The sequence below is a fragment of the Magallana gigas genome, chromosome 6 (genome assembly GCF_963853765.1).
Source record: "Magallana gigas chromosome 6, xbMagGiga1.1, whole genome shotgun sequence".
In the NCBI taxonomy this organism is placed as follows: Eukaryota; Metazoa; Mollusca; class Bivalvia; order Ostreida; family Ostreidae; genus Magallana; species Magallana gigas.
In genome coordinates, this window is record NC_088858.1 from 50,225,833 (window position 1) to 50,242,829 (window position 16,997).

At 30.4% G+C, this 16,997-nt stretch overlaps 1 protein-coding gene across 1 annotated transcript; it reads right to left on the reverse strand.

Annotated features, from left to right (window-relative positions):
- Window positions 1-777: 777 nt before the first annotated feature.
- Window positions 778-16,570, reverse strand: LOC136276406 (uncharacterized). The gene is made up of 12 exons (XM_066088301.1): window positions 16,401-16,570; window positions 15,390-16,194; window positions 14,915-15,220; window positions 13,871-14,143; window positions 12,334-12,639; window positions 11,923-12,207; window positions 7,793-8,074; window positions 6,213-6,269; window positions 3,554-3,676; window positions 3,252-3,464; window positions 2,747-3,040; window positions 778-869 (listed from the first exon to the last, which is right to left on the reverse strand). Exons 2-12 carry the CDS (start codon window positions 15,988-15,990, stop codon window positions 778-780), a joined length of 2,832 nt encoding a protein of 943 aa, XP_065944373.1. The 5' UTR covers window positions 15,991-16,194; window positions 16,401-16,570.
- Window positions 16,571-16,997: the final 427 nt, after the last annotated feature.

Here is a 16,997-nt window from a genome sequence, read left to right on the forward strand (position 1 = left end):
GTTTACTATATTCTGTATCAGGGGTAATTTCCGGTCGTCACAGAAAGTACTCAAAAATTGACAAATTGTCTTTCTGCATTTGTATTTTTTGAGAATTCCTTTACGAAATATATATTAATTTTCTGTTTACAAGAGAAATGGATTTTTTGTACAGATAAATACATAAGGAACGGAAGACCTTTTTGTTGCTGTAGCAACAAGAGTCTAGGTTTGGATATATTTTATTATTTAAAAAAACAAAACAAATTTAGAATAACCATAAAGTTCTTTTCAAATCAACTAACATTAAGTTGTTTTGATTTTGCTTATGATTTAAATTCAATTAACTGAAATATGTTCAGACATAGATTTTCAAGCAAAATCATCATATCTACTTTTACATGGTACTGTTGAATAGAAGAGTGTGGATCTTTATTCAAAGACTGTTTCCATTAAAAAAATATTTTGATATAGACATATCTCTTATACTTTAATGATCAATATTTCTGACAGCCTTATTTCCCAGTATTCATACTTAAGCTGCTTATATGTAATTCTACGTTTAACGTTACATTTTTAAAACAAGTGATTTTTATTCATTTACATTAATACAAACGTAGTACGCTTTTAACTACATGTATACAATAGAATAAAATAAAGATATAATTGGAAATAAAGGGGTTTTTAACGATGATTTCTCCTAAACTTAGACGAGCATACATGTATGACGTTAAACATAGAATTTTCTTTGAATACCCCTTCATTCCAACAAGATAACACACCTTTAAAAATGTATGTCTATAACGTGTAATAAAGTAACATTCGTTGGTTTAATTCACATACCTGGTAATCGCCTACATTTCCTGGAAACTCCCAAACTTTATCGGCTTCTGGAAACATTTATATTTTAAATTTATTGAAAAAACATCATAATATTTTACGAGCAAGATCCCCTAAGGGCATTAACGGTCACCTAAGAATGATGCAGCCTTGTTCATTATATAGACTGGCAGTGGTAAGATAAACAGAGGAATATATCATGGGGCTAATTTGACATATTGTTATCAATTATTTAAATTAAATGCATTGAATGTTATTTACAAATTACCTAGTATTTGATCTATGATTGTTAGAAACTTACACATCCTTGTGATTCACTAAGTTTGGTTGCTCAATGACCGTTATTAGACAATTTAAATGTTTATGGCAAAAGAATATTAACCGTATGACCATCGATACCCCCTCGGGGGCACACACATGACCCACAAGTCTTGAGATTTTGTAATTAGTCCCCATTCCTATCTTAACAATGTGGTTTTGATTATCTGTTAGCTGTTAGATGTTACACGTTAAACAGTTAACCGTTATGAGGACACTACCCATTCACTATATTAAAGCCAATCACATCCTTGACATTACATATGATATCGGACATTTACGAAATAGATACATTGACACACCGTATTGCTGACATTTACATAACCAAGCTTTAAGCCTAAAATAATGCTATAAGTTTCACTACACTCTGCTTAGTTTGAATAATCTAACTGTGTTTTGACACTACAGTTAAAGGCTTCCCATGTACCAGTAATGTAGCAAAAATTTGCAGAATCGCTCCGAAATGATTTTGGATAAAATTAATGAAGCTGCATTAAAAATGACAGTCAAATTATTCATAACAAACCATTTTAATGCTGTAAATACCTTTCATCTAAAAATTTGATTCATATTAATGAAGAATTTAACACTTTTCACCAACGTTTTTTACTCACTTCAATATTTACACACAATGTTGACATTCGAAACTATCGGAAATTTTCTTATTATAAATGCATTGGCTAGAGTTATCGTCTTTATTTTCTTTGATAAACAGAATACGATATAAAGCAAATTTTCGTGAATTGTCTATTAACTTTGCAAAAAACTCAAAAGAAAGTATTAAACACAGAATATTATCATTGGGAAAAAAATAGACGACATTGAAAAATTAGAATTTCAGCATATTGATATGACTAAAAAACGCAATCTTGAGGCTGAATTGGATAAAATTTACGATAAATATATCCAAAAAAAATCATGATGATTTCCGGACTTTTGTTAGGAATTTCCGTTGATTATTAATTAGCCAAGCTTGATTGAGAAAAAATAAACACAAATTGGTAATATTCAGGTACAAATGACCAAAAATTTGAGTCTATTACTGTGGAATCATTAATATTCGTGGTGGCTCAATTTTCGTGGTATTCGTGGTTAGTCCTCTCCCACGAATTTAAATCCTCTACGAAAACAAATTTAGAAAGAGTTTCGAATCCCATGGCCATAAATATCACAATTATTTTGATAGGGGCTATCTTCATCATTTTGATAATTACTTAATTTGACTGCTTGTTGGTAAGATGATTATCACAGAATAAATACATATATATGCGTAATCACTACATGATCATTTAAGCCCCATCCTTACACCAAAACCCTGGACCCTTGGTCTATAAAATCATAATCTTAATAGAGTCCCGACAATTTTCTTAAATTGATTGTTTGATGTCTTGTTGTAGAGAAAAACATTTTCAAAGAAACAATGCATATTACTACTGTAGATTCTTTATTTTACGTGAGTACCCAATTAATTCCGCGATTCAACCGGTTTGCATCAAATCGTGAGAATATAACATCGCGAGAGCCGAAACATGTGATAAAAATATATATATTTATCTAGCAGCTAATCATAAAGTTAAATATAAAAATTATTTTAGATAATTTAGTTTACCTTTTTGCCTTTTGAGTTTTATTGTCGTTTTGTCAACAATAATAAAGTCAATGTTCAGTCTTATCAGTCTGATATGATTGTGCTCATTCATGTCTTTTAACTTCCAAATGTAAGCTTCTTTTACTGAGAGAACCAGGAAAAAACTTGCTGAAGGTCGCACGCCATTAACTAGAATTTCCTCTATATCACAATCCAGTATATCAGCAACAACTTCAACAATGTGTTTTATTTGCTCTTTAGTGTAGGCAGTTAAATCCCCTTGTATATGAAATTGTACATTCGTACACCCATTTTCTAAAAAAAATTTCAATACATGGTGATAAATATTTAATAAAAAACATTTAGTTCTATTAATTATATGGAACTGTACGTTCTTACATCTTGTCTGAATTGAATATAAATAAGTGATGGTAAAACATTTAAGGTGAAAAATAACCTTATTATTTATTGTGGGACATTAAAGATTTGAATTAAGTATTCTAAATTCTATATTCTCAATCCCTACCTACTGGTCTTTCAAAAAAGCACAGAGCTTTATTATTTGATGCATATTTTATGCATCGTGTATATAATTTTTTACAGCCCATCTCTTTGCAAAGGAACTGCATAAAAATAACATCGTTTGGGCTAAAAAGCATTTCATCTTGAAGAATTGTAAAGCATTCCAAGGCAGAATTTGCTAACTGCAAATTTGTCATGTTCTGTACCTTGCCTGACGCTACAACAAAGAAGAACATATTACAATGAGTGTCGTTTTCTTGTAATTAACTAGTATAATTAAAATCGATATTGTGGGAAATTACCTACCCTGTAGCAAATTTTTCAGCCTTTTGAGTTTTTCACGAGGAAAATTTTCTGCTAGATAATCGCTAAGTTTAGAAAACTTAATTCCTGGACCTGGCTCCCTGTATAATGGGTTTTCCATCACACCTTTTTAAAAGTCAATGACATATATCAAAATAAAAATGTATTTTACAATACTTGTATACACACAGATTTTAGAATTCCATCTCTTTTACCAAAGATAGCGTAGATATTTTTAAATGTTTCTTGGGCCCATAAAACAGTTTTATAGTTGTCCAGATTCATCAGATGATAACCCAAGTGATAACGATCATCTCTTATGACCATACGACAAAAATTAAATTAACAATGCATATAAATGTACGAGAGCCAGTCAAAACAAACATAAACGATGTCGCTGTCTTTCATGCAAGTCATAACTAACACATCAAATTATGCAACATCATATAATATTGGCTCATATGTAAAGTTTTGTTCCGAAAGGTAAAATTGTTACTTGATTTTGAAAGTAGTGTGTTTTGTCAGTGGGTAACACGGTAACGTCTAAAACAAGACGTCACGACAAGAGATGGACAAAATATAAAATACCCAATCTATATTTCCTGTGCCTTTCTTCTGCATTTTTTTAATAGTTCTAACCACTTGATGTCAAATTAGCTCAAAACATTCAATTTGTTCCCTTCAATGTATTCTTTTTTGCTCCATCTCCTTATTCCGAAATAAAACCTTTGAAAGTCAGATGTCGCTAGTTCATCTCTTATTCAATGCATCTACTTGTTTTCACTTAAAATCTTTTATCCTTTAGGCTATTTGATGTCCAAAACGCGTTCGTTTGTTTTGTGGTATTTGGAGTGAAACTAAATGTTTTGCTTTTAGCAATTTCTTATATTTTTCAATCAAGCTGAATTGACCAAAAACATAGGACACTTTCACATGAAATTAATTTAGATTGTAAAACTCACAAAATATTAAAACATTCCATTAAGAAAGAGTTCGTACTCCTACTCAATACGTGTTAGAATCAATGAAAGGATGAACTTGAATTGCTACTCATCATTCGAGAGTTAGCTATTTATATAACTGATAAAGAACAAAGATAGTATATCTGTTCTTAACTTTTGCTCTACCATATTTATATCTGCATATCTCAACATTTTTTTTTCTGAACAGGGAAAATTCTCATTTATTAGCCAAATCATTTAATTAACATTTAATTAAGATGAGTAAATGAATCACAAAATACACAGAAAACACATTTCTTATTCCCCACATGTTACCATATCTCTTTGTGTACCTATATTATTGTTGATATGAAGATTTTTATCATCTAAGAACAGCAAAAAGATATTCATTGCCATAGGATTAGCAAAACTCCATTGACAATTTATCAGACCTCTGTTTGTTTCTGGACGATTTCTGAAATTCAATTTAATAATGAGATTGGGAAACTTACTAAATTTCGAAAAAAATATCAATTAACTGCAAAGTCTTCCTGATTATGATTAAGGATAACGTTTACTCAAAATGAAAAAAAATTCCACTGATGATAATGAAAAACCAACTATTGTGTGTTATAGACCTTACATGGTAGTGTTATTCTTCATTTTCATAAAAGTTGATCAATGACCTACTTTTTGAGTTAATGGCCATTGAATATTTTTTGAAAATGTAAGAAAAATCCATAAAAATTTTACACTATGATTGAGAATTTCTTAATTGTGAAGTTAATACAAATTGCTTTACTTTTAACAAATGAAATACAGTTTATGAATGGTAGAGACATTAAATAGATACAAAGCATTAAGTTTTCATTCACAATCTTTATAGATATTCTAGACCGAATTTCCTCTATCAGTTTTCAAATTACTACCCATTTTTGATTCAGTTTAACAAAAAACTGAATGATGATAATGCTTTAACATTTATAGTATTAAACTAAGTATATTGACCATTTTCTGCTTGCAGAAAAATTATATGAAGTCAATGATCAAAATTTTGAGATATGGTGTCTTATATCATTTTTAAGCATTTTTCAATATATTTGTTGTGTGTGCCATAGTATTTTATATACGAAAAGGCAAGATAAAACCAACAAAAAATATGCAAAATTATGTTGACTAGCAAATAAAATCTTAACTTTAAATATTATAGTACTACCAAAAATATTTCAGTGGAAAACAAAATCTGAAAAATTTAGTCCTAATTTCCTCTGTTTTGCTAAAAGTCAAACGTTTTAGCCTAATTTCATAATTAAAAAAAAAAATCGATTGTTATGTCAAAAATAATTCATTTCATAAATTCTTTTTGTATTTAAAACAAATTTTACTCATGAAATTGAACTTTTTAGCAATCCGGATTCGAGAACTCAAAGCCTGAGTAAACAACGTCCTTAAGTGTTATAAATCAAGCAATTTGTGAGATTAAATTGCAGTTTTTCATTAGATGGTAAGCATTTTAGATAAAGAACAAAATGTTGATGTGCTTCCTCTTACAGTTTACAATTGTTTTATCATACTTATTTGCCAATGTTGATTTTTTTTCTTTTGTTTGGAAGAGAAAACTTTGCTTCATTAGCAAGTTGTTTTGTTTACTCTTAATTTTTTTTTGTAAATGACAACAAATATATTTTGAAATTCACAAATGACATATTTTGTTTTCTAACCTGTTTCTATGCCTGTTTGTGTACCTTTATCATTTTGTATCTGTGGAGTTTGATCATCTGTGAAAAGCAATAAAATATATATATAAATAAACATTGAGTTATTTTACATTTTATATTTTCATTCCTCATTGTTCGTTTGTTTTTATTCACACATTTATTTATTCAGTTATGCATTCATTAATACATGTAGTATGATTGTAGTAAGAGTGATCTACGGATAGCCTTTGGCGGATGGATCGATAAATAAAAGAGTGTGCTAAACGGAATTTTCTGGTTTTTGAGAATGAGCAATATATTTTTAGCACGAACTTCGAAAATTAATTTCATCTCACCCCCGAAGAAAGATGACTGTTATATAGAACTTCGTAGCCTGTCAGCTTGACTGATGGTGATATTTAATATTGCTGATATACACAGTGAGTTATTTTACTACATTTTATGCAATTAATATACATATATTTGTATTTAAATGTAAATGCATTTACGTTTAATTATAGATCACCATTAAAAAATTGTATCAATCCATTTATGTGTTGAACTACATGCAAACAAAGATTTTGGCCTTGGAGTTATCATATCAACCTTGGTGGCGGAAGAAAATAAATATATCAATCTCGGCTACCCATTCCCATACACTTTAACAAAAGTTAAAGAGGCAGTACAGCTGAAAACATACGTGTAAATAACTTTAGATTTACCTTATTGTATCGTTAGGAGATAAGAAATGACGTTGATTGTAATAATCAAATATAAATAAAATAGAATATAAATTCAAATACAAAAAAATCCCTTTCACATAATTAATGTTATTATGAGTTTCCGGAAATTTAAGGGTCGTACAAACCGGAATAATCTTATATCGTTTATTTGTACCACGTGGACTTTGATTGACAGTCACTGACGCGTGTTAAAAACTACAAGATCTTCGTCTGACTACGGTCATCATGGTATACAACGTTAAATGGACTTTCTAAACGGAACACATCCTCACTTACTTGATAATTTATAAATGATCTACCAATTTCGGTCTATTTTAAAATGAACAGACATAAATATGTCAAATAACCCCTCAAGGGGCCTCATTTACGAATTAAAATGAATTTAGGTTGTAGCAACTCCCATGATAAACACTAAAAAATACATGCATGCTTACAAAATAATAATTGTGGTTATTTGTAAAAAAAAAAAAAAAACAAACAAAAAAACTTTGAACAATTATTACATGGGAGAAGTAGAAAAGGCATATTTTTATCAACAAAACATATCCAGGAGAATCTTCGCGAGCAAGTTTTGTTTACAGTAAATAGGCATGCTGATAGTATAGAAGGCTGAACCCTGTGACACGTTGCGATGTAAATACGTGATAGGTTATACGTAATTATTAATTTTAATGAAATAATTAGATTTATTTCATGGAGAACTTTGTAATTTTCTGAAAGTTTATACATCCATGAGTAGTACAAAAATACCGAACCCGATGGGAAATTTTTTTCAAGTCGGTATTTTGATAAGATGCGCCGTATTGTCTCTTTAAGCAGTATTCAATTAACATTTAAACATACGCGTTTAAATTTTCCTACCTATGTTTTTGATCGTACTTCCAACAAAGTTTGCAACTTCTATTTGATAGCTGTTAAATTCAAATTGATTTGAATTCTTCACAACCAACACAGGGTGGGGAAGAGTGTTCAATGTCCCCTTGTAGTCTTCAGAGTTGACATCTATTGGTGTGAACATATCATCATTCATGCTTTTCAAGCTCCACTGTACAAAACAGGGTGATGGAATCGATTGAATCGTCGCAACAAACCATTGACTGCCATCTTCTTTATTAATCTTGTCAAAAGAGACATCTGGAGCATCTTGTAATGTAAAATGATTGGTTGTTCTTAAAAAGAGACAGCTAAATAATTTCCTTAATTTCAATATACATGCATTTATAGTCGGATGTTATACTTTGTTTAAAAAAATGAAATCAAATAACTCGATGTAGTATGTTGTGTTTTTCACTGCACTTTACATGGAGAATTCACGTACATTTTATTCATGAGCTAAATTCTACGTGACACTGCTCTCATTAATATTCATGTCTTCAAATTGTCTCCCTTGCGAATGAATATTACATACCTTGTATGTATGAAATTTTTTTGAATGAGAATACGTGTTAGGGCAACGCATAGATTATCTGTGTATGTTTTTGTCACCATAAACAGTGATTCACACTTCAAATTCACTTTGAATCCCTATTCAACCATTAGATTATCTAAAAATAGGACTATACCGGCTAACATGAGTATATAAAAAAACCAGTTAAACAAATCAGCTTGAAACAAAATTGAAATTTAACCTGAAAAATCTCATTCAATTTATATGATAATCCTTAAATAGAGATATGCAATATAGGCCTAATGATTTAATATAAAGCCTAAATGCCTAGCTTCAAGTCCGATAGCTTACTAAAAAAAATCTTGAAAAATGCTATATTGGAAGTGAAAAGGAACCGACAAGACTTTTTTTTAATTTGAGTCAAGATTTCTGACACAATTAGTGTGCAATGTAAACTTTGTAAATATATAAGGAACATCTTTACCTATGAATGGCACGTATTTTAAAAATAATTCCAAAATCCCTTCATGACGTCTTTCATCACTAAAACACACTTTATTCCTACAACGCCCCGCTTCGATTATTCGGATTCAAAAGGAACCGCCATCTCAATATCTAATGTAAACAAAGCAAGCACATTCCGATCCCGGATGTAGTAAATGACAAAACCAAATGAGGAGAAAATATCTCCGAAATACTTATCTTTTAAGTTTTTTAATTTTCTCACTCCTTTCAATATATTCTATTGTACTGAAAATCGCCATTGTGATAACAATATGGCCGCTATGCAAATTAGTAAAATGTACATCATTTCTCCATATGCAGATCGGGGTAACCAAGAACGCGGATTGACTAATTAACGAAAAGTGTGGGGCGAATTCATCATGCATCGCGGGCAGATACCTTGGATTGGACTTTGATTAATACAAAAGTTCATAAATAAAATGGAACAATTCATACGATTTTAGTACTAATGGAATGAACTTTCCAGAACAGGGTGCCTAGAAACGGGTTGACTTAAGGAAGGAGTCTTTTCATTATCAAACATACTTCTTATAATAAGAAATGCATGAAATTTTGACACAGTCAAACGGATCATATTACTTAATGATTCTATCAGTTTAATTAAATTTGACCTTTTTGTTTTCGGATAAAGGTCAGGTCAAGGTCACTACCTTTTTCCTCAACGTAAAGAATGATAAAAATAAGTGTAGCTCTTTATAGTTCTGTAGACATTTGTTTAAGATTTGAAGATTCAAATCTTCAATGAAATCATAGACCATGAGAGTGTCTATCAGCTTATACTACTAAATTGGAATAAATATTTATACTCAAATTGATATTGCTTTGCCCGCATTTCCTCTAATTTTCTTAAATTTTGAAGAAATTTTGATTATTTTTTTATTCTTCCAATAATAAAATATTTCTAATTTTTATGTATTATGAAGACTTTATATAAAGATATAAAATGACAGAAAAGCTAATATATTGACCATTTCATAAGAGAGAAAAACTGATTTTAGTGATTTTTTCACAAAAATCAATGTATAGAATGGGCGCTTTGAAAAGCTTATAAAAATGTTATTTGATAGGCAAATCATATTTTAAAAACATATTCTGAAACCCAAATATCATATTATTTATTCACATTTGTAAAAAAAAATCCAACATTATTGTTATTGTTTTTAAAATGCTAAAACAGACTCATTATATATATATAATCTGCAGCAATTCTGAATTGCGCAACATGTGATATTTTCCTACGCCAATGTTACGCCAAAAATATAGTCCTTGTTCCATTCTAAACATTGATTACATTTTTCTATGCCAAGTTGTATGATAGTAAAAAAGAAAGAAAAATATACTATTTTAATTTCCTTTCATCTTGATTTAATGAACAATTAATCAAATTTACGTTTGACAAGTCGAAAACCAGAAAAGACTCCTTCCTTAATGACATCATGGCGGAAAGTGTTGGCGATTTAACCATCGGCTTTGACCAGCTACTTTAAATCTGACAACTTTGGAATAAAATATGCATACACATGGATAATAATACAATACCTAGTGTGTTATAATTTCATACATTTTTATACCACGACAGATTAGCTGTACACCTTTAACAGTAATGAACAGAAAATTGTATTCTACGTCTATACAGGCACGTAGCATCAGAAGGGGGCGCCCCCCCCCCCCAAACTTTTTGCGCAGAAAAGATTTTTCTTAATTTTTCTTAATTTTACATACAAAAAATTGAATTAACATGGAGTTGGCCTCCCACTTTTATGGGACCATGTAAAAAAAATTGAATTGAAAATAATGAAATAAACAGTTGAATTAAAGTTAAAAGTATTTTTTGCGTGTCTGGCCCCCCACTTTCAAAAATGATGCTACGTGCCTGCTATATACTGTCAAACTTCTCGGGATTGCTATACTGTATGGGTAAATAATGTATGCAGAAACGGGACAGTTTAATGGGGAATGGAGATGCCCCCGCCCCCTCCAAATTGTTTTTTTTATCTGAAATTCTTATTTGCGACAGTAACAGATATTATATTGAAAATTGACCTAAAAAACCAAATTCAAAGAGAGGGACATTAAATAACAATTCAATGGTTTGAAATAAATACATGTAGAATAAAAAAGTTTATTTCTTCAAGTCAGCTGCAACAAACCGGATTAAGGCCTCGTACATGTAATGTATATATTACCCATTTCAGTTTAGATTTTTCATCCCTGTCCGCTCCTCTAAATATCCAACAATGCAGTTTGTTGTATATTTTGATTTTAAAAGAATTGGAATATGGAAAAAAAATTGACAAAATGTATACAAAAATGAAAAAAAAAAATTATCAACATGATCAACATTTTATCAATATGAAGCATAATGTTATAATAATATGTAATGTGTTCATTCCCGCGCTTCCGCGGGGTATCATCTAGTAAATATAATATTTGATTCAACCAAAATACTGATTTCGAATATGTTTTTTTAAAGTTGTTTATTGACATTTAGGGGGCATAGTCACGAATTCTAGTTTTCTGTTATTATTTACAATACTTTAGGATTGCATTTCTAATGATCAAATGAAATTTGAGGGTAAGTCGTTAAATAAAAAGCAAGGCTTCACAATTCTTTGTCATGTTAACAAGGATCGTGTTTTGTTTTTGTTAACACGGGTTCATTATACATTTACCAGTAAAAAGTATTTTTTAAGCTGATTCGTATCTTCTTATTCAGTTTCAGCATGATTAACAGTTTCTAACGTCTGACACATTCATTTTAGGTCTTAAACTTGAATTTTCACTTCAACATTCAAAATGTAAACAAATGCTTTGTTTACATAGTAAAGTATTGTAAGCTCTGTTGCTCGCTTTTATCTCAACGAATGACACTAAAACTTTAGTTGTCTGTTAAAAATGTCTTGTAAACATTAAAATCGGTAATAAATTTTAACCAAAATTGTGGCCATGCCCCTTTAAATCTGATTTTTGTTAACTTATTTATCCAAGTGGTAAAAGGAATATACACCATAGTGGAGTTTGCTTTAACTGTTACAGTTATTAAACAAACTGTTACACATTTTGATTTATTTGATATTACCAAGAACAATTTCGTCACTCTTAGTTGGTCCGACGGCGTTAGTAGCCGTAAGTTGGTAAGGACCAGCATCGTGATGACATACTTCTTTGATGATCAGCGATGGGTCGTCAATGGTAACCTCTGATAATCTCCCACCACTTCCTTTAATATCTATCTTCTTTCCATTCTTTGTCCAAAACACCTCAAGAAGACCCGGTGACTCGTCATCCAGAAATATATTCCCAATCAATTTTACAAATTTTTTCTTTATGTTTGTTTCTTGAATTGTCGAGATGTTTGGAAGATCTGTATTGATAAATTGTACTGTTAGATGCATATAAGAACATCATTTGTACATCATCATACACATGTTCAGATAGATAGTTAATATTCGTTCAGTTAACGATTTATACCATGAAAATAAAATCATACTTCCTGTGACATTGATTTTCACTGTGTTGCTGATACCACCTCCAATTTTATTCAAAACTACAAGACGATAATATAGCTTGTCGTCAAACGTTGTCTTCGGAATGACAAGTAAAGGACATTCAGGAATGGCATTACTCCCATAATATTTAGGGTCTTCTATATCAATGCAATGGTAATCCGTTTCATCTTTGCTTGTCTGCCACTCTACTTTCTTTGGGGATGGAATTGATGAAACTTTAGATCTAAAAGTTGTTTTAGAACCAAAACAAACCTTGGAATCTGTTTCAATTTCAACACTTGGAACATCTGAAAAAGTGTTAATGTAAAAAAGTACGATTTAATGTTTAGATTAAACGAAATTCGAAAATTTGATCCAATATGTCAAATGATCATAACTGGCTGCCATATATTTTTTCACAGTTTCAACAGCAGTTTTTTAACCTATTGGTTTACAATGACATACCGGTATTGTACAAGGGCAGTTAATGTCAATGCAGAAAACACTATATATATTTAAAAAGCATTGAAATGAATAATGATACTGTGTGACATGAGGAATTCAAACAAATTTATTAATGACATTGTTTGTTTTAATATTATGTCAGTCAACACCGTTAACAAACCATGTGAGATTGTACAAATAAATCAGTCTCCATGTCTTTTTATCGCGTTTATCATAATATACATAAACTATGGAGCACTATAATAAAACTCTTCTACTTTACTCCATACATTATTACATTCTATGGGGTTTGCTTTTACAACTACTTCTTGTGGTACTTCTACTGCCTCTGGTAGGGATTAGGAAGTAAGTATACATATGTAAACTCTAGTCATGAACTTTGCAGCAAAAAGAATATTAAAGAAAAGATACCTATCCGTATGTAACTATTTGGAAGTCGGTAGGTAGTAACAATAGTTTGTCATTATCTATTTATACAGGAATGATGTAGGGAATAAATAAATGATTTGTATATTGTTTTCTCTTTGATTCAACTTTATTTTACTTAACTGCATGTTTTGTTCAATGTATTTAACTTATAACATGTAAGTTTTTAAGCTTTAAGTGGTTATTTTTAACGTCATCGTTTCAAGATGTGCAGGCAATTTGAACGCTGTTTTCATTCAGATTGATATCAATGTTTATTTGTATATATGATATACCCCGGTATCTATCTAACGTCGTTTTAGATCCCTGATTTACCTTCTTTACCGAAGATATTAATATTAAACTTCCGTGTTTCGGTAATAAAATATATAGTACCGATATTTTTAGGGGTTTTTATCAGACGCAATTGTTAGAATTTTACAATTTAGAAAATGTTATCGACATTTAAAAATATACATTGGCATTGCATTTTGTTGAAATAATAAATGAACTACATTGCACCAAGCAAATCTTCACTGTTCAGCATAAGCTTTTTTTTTGTGAAAATGCATGTATGTTTAATGTTCTAATTTGGCTTTTTTAAAAGGTATAGCATGCTCAGAATGTTGACTGGAACAAAAATAAAATAACGTAATAAATTTGCATTACCTAACGTAATTTCTTCTGATACTGATCCCACAGCATTAGTTATCGTGCAGGAGTATTTCCCTTTGTCTTCGTTAGAAGGTGACGTTATTTTATAACAACTTTCAGAAATAATGCTCTCAGCAAAGGAAATGACCCTTTCATCTAAAAATTCTCCATTCTTACTCCATGCTATGCGAGATACTTTAGGTGAACGTCCTAAAACTTCATAACTGCAAAGTAAATTAATGCAGTGTTTTCCTGTTGTAACTTGTAGATCCTTTATAAGTGGTTGATCTATAATCAAGATAACAATTAAAAATGCATTATTTTTCAACTAGTCACCAGGTATTCATTTACACTTTAGATTTTGTTTATGCTTTCTCATTTTACGAAATGGTCGCTATTTTACTTTAGTAAAAAAAACCCGCAAATTACATTTACTTTTAATTATTTTTCTCGAGCTCAAGAATAAATATATTGTTCACTTAGTTTTTGTAATAAAATTTAATATTACTTTAATTATCTCTTATAATCGAGATGCAGTTTCATATATTAAGCAGGCGTATCAGACTGTAAGCAATTAACAAGCCTGATAAAACTAGAAAGGGGCATCACCACGATTTTGGGGGAATTCTGTTTTTCTGTTTTTATTATTTACACAAAATAAATGAAAGTCAGTCGTAGAGTTAAAAGCAAGATACAAAGCTCACAATTCTTTGTCATGTAAAAAATGTTTGTGTCTTGTTTTTGCTTACCTAGATTTAATATAGCAATAAAAATTCTTTTTAAATCTGTATGTATTTAGTTCCTAACGTCTAACATATTTATATTAGATCTAAAACTGGAATTCTTACTTCAACATTCAAAATGTAAACAAAAGCGTTGTTTACATAGCAAAGAATTGTAAGCTCTGTAACATCCTTATTACTCAGCGACTGACACTCAAACTTTAGTTGCCCGTTAAAAATGCTTTACTTGAAGCCTTGTTAACATTAAAATCGGAAGAAAAAAAATTGACCAAAGTTGTGACTATGCCCCTTTAAAGCGTTTCACCGTGCATAATACCTCCCAAAACCCGTAAACAAATGGTGTTTTTTGATTGTCTGTACTCGTTTCCATTTGATGAACGTGAAAGAATGGCCCGGTATTCCCCTTGATCCTCTTTACACACTGATTGTATGACCAGTTTTCTGGTGGTACTACCCCTGTATTTCTCCATACTGGTGTCAATACATCTTATGTCATTTCCAATGCGTTTCCGCCAAGTAATTAACCAGTCTCCTATATTTTCTGGTTTTATTTCTGCTTCAAAACTTGCAGAATCTCCACAGGTTACTTCCTCTTCGCCTTTTATCAAAATGTCTGGTTCATCTGATAAAATAACACACAATAAGCAACAGTTGAGACTGCTATAATCTATTAAAACAATTTTTAAGTTCATGTATATATATATATATATATATATATATATATATATATATATATATATATATATATATATATATATATATATATATCTTTTGTAATATATTTCACAAACCTTCATCTTCTGGTGATAATCTCACAAATGCTTCCAAAAGCAGTTTGTAATGTTGCAAATGATCATGCGTAAATTTAGTGCGTTCAATCTTTATCAACTCTTCTTTATAATTTCCACAGTGTCCCATTCTTAACTGAAATCTGCCAGTGACGGACTTTAAATTCTTCCACAAATCTTTAAACGCGGTATCAGAAATTGCTGCAGAAGAAACATGGGCAAAGTAGATGTTTCTAAACAACCTCAGGCGCTCTATGTCATCCCCAATATCCGTATCGGCTGGATTTGGTTCCTTTCCCCATCCTTGTGTTGGCTTCAGAGAGGGGCATAAATTCCTAATGAGCTTGTAAAGCAAACTAGCATCAAAATCAGCGTAATTAGGTAAATCAGGTGGCTTAATGAAACAAACTTTCCGCTGATCAGAACGTAGACAACATTGTCCATTCAACTTAAGTGATGGGCATGAATCTATTTCTTTATAAAGGTTCACAGGTTTAATGCGACTAGCTAAAATGTCTGTAAGAGGTAGCTTTATGAAATCCACACATGCAATTATAACGCAATTAAAGTTATGTTTTTCATTTGATGAACATAAAGATGCCATTGTTAAATTAAAATATTAACTTTGTATCTGTTCTCATCTTTCAAGTAATATGGAAAATACTTTTTGCTGTTAACGTTGTTCATGAATCCTACGACAATTTTTATTTTCGATTGAGTTTATGTTTTATCCTCCCTTCTATATAGTACCAGCCTAAGTGAATCTCTTTTGTGGGATTATTCAAGCGTTTTATAGCTTCCAAATTTTCTAAACAAAAAAACTATCATTAGACTCTTTGATAATTATAGACATACAGTGCACATATGATAAAATGATGTAAATAAAAGTCATTGCCAATGATATCAAAGCATATGTATCTATTTATTAAATTACAACGACTTAATTGTATCAGAGTGTGTTATTATCAAAAAATTCTGCCAAACCGAAAGTACATTTATCGTTATTTAACTTACATTTCAATAATAGTAGTATTCCCTTAGATTCCATTGGTAAATCTTTACTTTAGTTGTTATTTCCACATAATACTTTTTTATCACGGCAGCAAATAACAACAAAGTTTAAAACATTGAAACCAGCAGGCGTTTTGACTCGGATAGACATTATACCAGATATACCCGGAACAGGTGGTGTCTTCCCACTTAGCTAAAATTCTGATTTTCTATGGGTGACTGATTTTAGCTAAGTGGGAATGGTGCACAGGTAAGGTGGTCAAAGATCAAAGGAAATTAGTTACAGGTGAATTATAGTCTGTTCAATTATTGACCTTAGGTACATTTTTAATTAAATGAAAAAATAACAGACAAATTCTTAAGATTATATTTTAAAATAAAAAAAACATAATGATTAATTAAATACATGTAATAGATGTAAATTTTAATAATTGAAAAGGGTTTGTTTTATGATTGATCTTGGGTAAATTTTATTTTAAATTTAGATATTATTGAAAAGGTACATTTAAAATTTTTGAAATTTATTCTTAATCTTAAATCAAGTACTCCAAATTGTATGGTGTATGGAGAAACTGGAAGGTATCCATTGTCACTCTTTGT